Below are 6,205 nucleotides of genomic sequence, written 5' to 3' on the forward strand. Positions count from 1 at the left end.
CCAGCCCCTTAGCCAAACGAACCCTAAGGCCAAGTTTGATGACTATGGTTGTCATGAAAATATAACTTTAAAGAATACAATTGAAAAGAAATAAAGTGATGTGATCAGTTAAAAAACTGAAAACTGAAAAAATAGACAAAACTTTCTCTCTTTTATTTTGCTCTGAGGGCCTCTTTTAAATAATATTAATTGTTTTTATTTTGTGTTTCATTTCCAGAGTGATTTTTCTAGTTCATCTATGGCTTGTTTTTATCGGAAATAAAATTACAATAGTGCTTATCTATCAAACCTAATAGTAAAAAAACAATTGAATGAAAATACAAAAAAATGCCTCTTAACATAAATTAAAGAAAATTTCTACTTTAGGGGTATTTATATCATTTTATTAAGCTGGAAAAAAAATAAAAATACAGAAATGTCACTGGACATTAACTTTAAAAATCAATTTTAAAGACAATATAATTATTTCATATGGTAACAATTTTACATAAAAAAGTATAAAAAGATCAATACTACCTCCATCAATATAGTAATAACTATTAAATACCTATAAAAAAAAAATATTACCATGTATAATAGGGTATAATATATATCAATCTTTATTGCTCTAATAAATATCTAGTATTTAAGAGAATATTGATAAGAAATATTATAGAAATAATTTTTTCATGCAATAAAAATTTTATAATTATATCACTAAATTTTTTTTTATAAAATTAGTTGGATTAATATAATAATACTACATGTAATAGGCAAAACTCATCAGTCATGTTCTTTCTTTTATTTTCTTTTTCTTTTCTGTTTTTTTTTTTTTTTTTTTTGAATAACTGATCAATGTGAATGCTCAATCTACATCAGTGACGACAAAAAGGCATCAATCATTCTGCCATTTGTTTAGCACATTTCTGAGTAGTAGCTTTCTTGTGCCCCTCCCGCACATTTCTTATCATCGATCGTGACACGCCGCCACCCCCCTAATAGAGAACTAAACCAAGCCACATATCTCATACTTATAAAGAGACAAACACCCTAAAAGATATTCATCAATGAGATATATCAGCAGAGATTCCACATCCAATAGTATACTGCATGTTCTGCAGTCTTCTGAAGAAACGAAGCAAGCACAGAGAGAGTTGTGAGAGATGGGATCCAAACCAGAAGTTAATTATATGCCTCACATGGTTTTGATCCCGTATCCATTTCAAAGCCATATAAAAACCATGCTTAAATTGGCAAAACTCTTACACTCTAAAGGCTTTCACATAACATTTGTCAACACAGAATTCAATCATCAACGTTTCTTGAGATCAAGGGGCCCAGATGCCCTTGATGGCTTGCCCCACTTCCGGTTTGAAACCATCCCTGATGGCCTGCCTCCTTCACATATAGATGCTTCCCAGCAACCTATTCCTCTTGCCATGGCTGTTGAAAATAATATGTTAGCTCCCTTGAAGGTTCTTCTAGCCAAACTTGACAATCCTCCGATTACTTGCCTAGTTTCTGATGTTTTCCTGCGATTCACCATCACAGCTGCTGAAGAACTTGGACTCCCAATTGTGATGCTTGTCACCATGTCTGCATGTGGATATATGGGATTCAAGCAGCTTCATGACCTCAGGGAGAAGGGCTTCCTTCCACTAAAAGGTACTGATCTTGTCGTAGAGGTCACAGGGCATGTGGTTGCTCTAGTCTTGATTCTTGGATTAGGTAAATTAAGATCAGGCCAATTGTGCGCTCAAAACTTTTCAAGAAAGTTTTTGTAAGATCATGAGGCATTTTTATTGATTTAGATTGCCTGCTTATTAGTTATAATCAAGAAAATTCTTGTTTGAACACAACTATGATTGTCTGATGATTCTATCCACTGATTGTTCAGCATGATCTAACTTTAACGCGCTGTGTTTTTACAGATGAAAGTTATCTAACAAATGGTTATCTTGAAACTACAATTATAGAAGGAATCCCTGGTATGAAACCGCTCCAACTTAAAGATTTTCCGTATACTCGAACAATAGATCCAGATGACTTTTTGTTCAACTTTGTAATGCGAGCTGCTGAGGCTTCTGTTAAGGCTCATGCAATTGCTATTCATACTTTTGATGCATTGGAGCAAGATGTTTTGGATGGCCTTTCCACTATATTTCCTCGTGTGTATTCCATCGGTCCACTTCAGTTGCTTCTCAATCAAATCCAACAAGATGGTTTGAGCTCTGTTGGATACAATCTATGGAAAGAAGATAGTGAATGCCTTCAGTGGCTAGATACCAAGGAGCCCAAGTCAGTTGTCTATGTGAACTTTGGAAGCATAGCAGTGATGACAGCGGAGCAGCTGGTTGAGTTTGCCATGGGACTAGCTAATAGCGAGATCTCGTTCTTGTGGATTATAAGGCCGGATTTGGTTACCGGTGAGTCGGCGATTTTGCCATCTGAGTTTCAAGTGGATACTCAGAATCGTGGTTTCGTGACTGGTTGGTGTCCACAAGAGGAAGTTCTGAACCACCCATCAGTTGGGGGATTTCTAACTCATACTGGTTGGAATTCGATTATTGAAAGCTTGTGTGCTGGAGTGCCAGTGATATGTTGGCCTTTATTCGCTGATCAACCAATAAATTGTAGCTATGCTTGCATTGAATGGGGAGTTGGCTTGGAGATTGATAACAATGTCAGGAGGGAAGAAGTGGAGAAGCTAATCAGGAACTTGATGGGAGGAGAAGAGTGTAAGAAAATGAGGGAAAAGGCCAAACACTGGAGGAAGGTGGCGGAAGAGGCTACTGTCCCTAATGGTTCAACATCCATTAATTTAGACAGGTTCATCAATGAAATGTTACAACCAAACATCACTTTGTAACCTATGATCATTCAAAAGAGAAAATACTTCTGTGATGGGATTTTATTGCTTGCGAATTGAACAAAGCTAGTGTTTGCACTAATGGTGTTTGTCTCGATCGTCCGTATGTTTGTCCATTGAACAGTCCCTGTTAAAGATCAATCCAGAAATTAATTTATCACCGCCTCCTATTCTTTGAGTTTCTCAGAAGCCTCCAACTAAATATTCAGGCATGCTTGTTGACTGAGATTTTTCAACACCTACCATTCTTGAATTTTGCAGAAGGTTACGAGTAATATATTTGTTTTTGGGTTTTTAAAGGGTTTTAAAAAAAATTTGAAATTTTTTTAATTTTTTATTTAGGTGTAAAGACCGTCACCGTGATATAAAACGATATCCACCGGTCAACTAAAGGAAAAGGAATAAAGATCGTTTTTATTTGCAACAAGTGGGGGACACAAAACAAAGTACAGTGGAGTGTGTGATATGAGAAAAAGGTGCCGAGGTGCTCACCTAGGCACTCCAAACAAGGAGAGGTGAGGCCCCAACACTTTTATTAGACTCGGGTGTTGGATTTCAATGAAGTACCACCTAGGCGAGCACCTTGTCAGTGGGTGCAAGGCGTTAAGGCTAGTGCCTGCTTGAATTTCTTCTTTTTCTGTTGGATTTTTTTTTAATTGTTCTATTTGTTCATTTTTTTAACTGATATTTAAATTTTTCTTTTTAATCTGTTCACCTACTTGCTATAAATTTTTTTTTTTAAGGGTGAAAAATATAATTTTATATGACTATGTTATGATATTTTATATTTTCTTTTGATTTTCTGATTATATATATATATATATATATAGATTCTTTGTTCATTTAGGAGCGCCTAGCGCTTCGGGCATTTTACAGGCTTGGTGTCTTTTAACACTTTTCGCCTTTGACAACACTGGATACAATTGGTGTTCTTTGTGGAATGTGTGATTACTAATGCTGCCATTGTTTTTCCATTTTCATAGGTCCGTTGTATAGTAAGAAACATAGTAAGAGACTGGGCAGCAGAGGTAATGATGCGTCATTGCATTCCTGTTTCTAACTCATCATCTGCGATTTCTGAGGCCAAGGTTTATGTGTTCCCACTGTTCCTACACTGATGCAGGGACAGAAAGAACGTGATCAGTGCTACAAGCCTATTCTTGAGGAGCTCAATTCTTTATTCCCTAGTCGTTGCAACAAAAGGTACATAATTTCCTTATGTGTTTACCATTTTAGGAATGCAATTTTGTGCTTAGTGATTGTGATATGCAGAATGATGTATAATCTGTCATGGAATAATGTTTTATTTACTATATAACCATAAATTCATTGCACAGGCCCCCTACATGTTTAGTTCCTGGTGCGGTCTTGGGCATCTGGCCTTGGAGATTTCATGTTTGGGTATGTATTAAAGATGTGAAGTTATTACAAATTCTATTTTGGCTACTTTATATGGAGCCCAACACTTATCATATGATAATGCAGGTTTCGTGAGCCAGGGAAATGAATTTTCATACTACATGATGATATGCTCAAGTTTTATTCTTAATCAGTAAGGACTTCTAATAATTTCTTGCCAATCTTACTGTGTGTATGCTCTTGGCAGTAATTAATCTTTGAATGAATGAATATCACTCTCTCCCTTTCTTTAGTAATGGTTAGTTTGATTGTATTAGGACCCAGAATGCAGGGGAATGGACTATATATCCTTGGATCCATAGCAATTGCAATTCACTTTCAGACAGTGACCAACTCCGTCCTGTTTCATTTCCAGATATTCATCCAGCAAGGTATTCATGCTGCACCTAGTATTTTTTTCACCTTCAAAAACTTTGCAAAAAAATTTTAACAATAACTATCTGCTTGTCATTTTAAATCCATATTGACTTTTATAACAAGCAGTGCAGGGATTCCTGAAGGATTCTCCATGTGTGGTGGTGACTTTGTTGAAGTCTATAGTGATCCAAGTCAAGTAGGTAGGAGAATTTAATTCCTTTTAATTGTTCATGGTGCAAATAATTGCTGGAACTTTGGCCACTGAAATGGGCAGATATTTTGATTAAGTTTATTCCTTGCTAATAAACTTTTATTTATGTAATAGTACTTTAATTTGCAGAAAACTAGACATGGTATCATAGGCACAAATTATTCTAGCAGTGTACTTGCTTTGAAGGTAATTCTTATGGAGAGTATTTGTATGATATGCAGGAGTTTGGGATGCAGTTGTAACTTGATTTTTTATTGACACGGCACACAATATTGTTGAATACATTGAAATCATATCAAGGATTTTGAAAGATGGGGGGGTGAGTTCCTTGAAGCTGTTTGAAACACTGTACATTTTCTGTTATTTTTCTGCGTGGAATTAGCTCACTTAGGTGATGACAGGTTTGGATAAATCTGGGACCACTCCTGTATCATTTTGCAGACATGTATGGACAAGAAGATGTAAGCTTCATTTTTCCACAATGTTCATATATATACATATATATGGTGATGTTTTGATGCTGGTTTCTTTCTAATGCATTAACCCCTTTTCCTTTAGGAGATGTCCATTGAACTGAGCTTGGAAGATATAAGGTGTGTTGCGTTTAATTATGGGTTTGAAGTTGAGGTAATAATCTCAACTCCGTATATATTTGGTTATCTTGCATGACCGAATGCTTTTCTTAATTTGCTGACTGCATCTCCCAGTAATTTAAAAATGTACTGTTCTATTAATTATGGGCTGCAGAAGGAAAAGACAATTGAGACAACCTACGCTACAAATCCTCGATCAATGATGCAAGTAAGATTCGCAGACCCATGTTGGAAATTCTCTGTTAAATGTTTTCTCTGCCTGCTTTATAAATTTAAAAAGTGGGGATGGTCCTCAAAAAATCATCTGTGCAGTATTTATAGAAGTGATCCAAGGACTAAGAAGCTTCTGTTGTGGCTTAACAAACTCGCTCACCAAATGTGCTTACCTAGCTATGTCATGAGTCCCCAACATGCTAGATCCCTTCTCTTTCTTTTAGGCCAATGAAGGCCACCAAATTCCCTTTTGCTAATCAGATCTGACTTTTGTAGTTGCAGAGTTTACCTTCAGCTCATGCTGGCGTGGTATTTGCAAACATATTTGACTTTGATTTTTCGCAGAACCGATACTTTGCTGCATTCTGGACAATGAGAAAGAAATCAGCTGAGGCGGAAAAGCTTTCAACATGATAAGCAGCGGTGGAGAAGCATTTTGCATGATGATTACCCGCCTTCGTATTTTGTGGTCTGCTATATTGTTTTTTTTTTATATTATTATTAATGTGGGTGTCCAGATTAGCTTGTACACACCTCGATCAATTCCATGGATTCTGATGTTAA

General features: G+C 36.1%; 1 protein-coding gene and 1 pseudogene across 1 annotated transcript; both read left to right on the forward strand.

The window, feature by feature from the left end:
- Nucleotides 1–1,036: 1,036 nt before the first annotated feature.
- Nucleotides 1,037–2,930, forward strand: LOC118033121 (7-deoxyloganetin glucosyltransferase-like). Its single transcript, XM_035037978.2, has 2 exons — nucleotides 1,037–1,644; nucleotides 1,911–2,930. The coding sequence occupies exons 1-2, from the start codon at nucleotides 1,143–1,145 to the stop codon at nucleotides 2,846–2,848; spliced, it is 1,440 nt and encodes a 479-aa protein (XP_034893869.1). The 5' UTR covers nucleotides 1,037–1,142; the 3' UTR covers nucleotides 2,849–2,930.
- On the forward strand, nucleotides 2,930–6,205 carry LOC118033196 (uncharacterized; annotated as a pseudogene).

This window comes from Populus alba, chromosome 16 (assembly GCF_005239225.2).
Source record: "Populus alba chromosome 16, ASM523922v2, whole genome shotgun sequence".
Lineage (NCBI taxonomy): Eukaryota > Viridiplantae > Streptophyta > Magnoliopsida > Malpighiales > Salicaceae > Populus > Populus alba.

What these genes read in the sequence shown, in the direction of transcription:
- LOC118033121 (XM_035037978.2), top strand. Translation starts at nt 1,143, where the DNA reads ATGGGATCCAAACCAGAAGTTAATTATATGCCTCACATGGTTTTGATC. An exon ending in GGGCTTCCTTCCACTAAAAG is followed by an intron (nt 1,645 to 1,910) that starts GTACTGATCTTG and finishes GTGTTTTTACAG; the next exon opens with ATGAAAGTTATCTAACAAAT.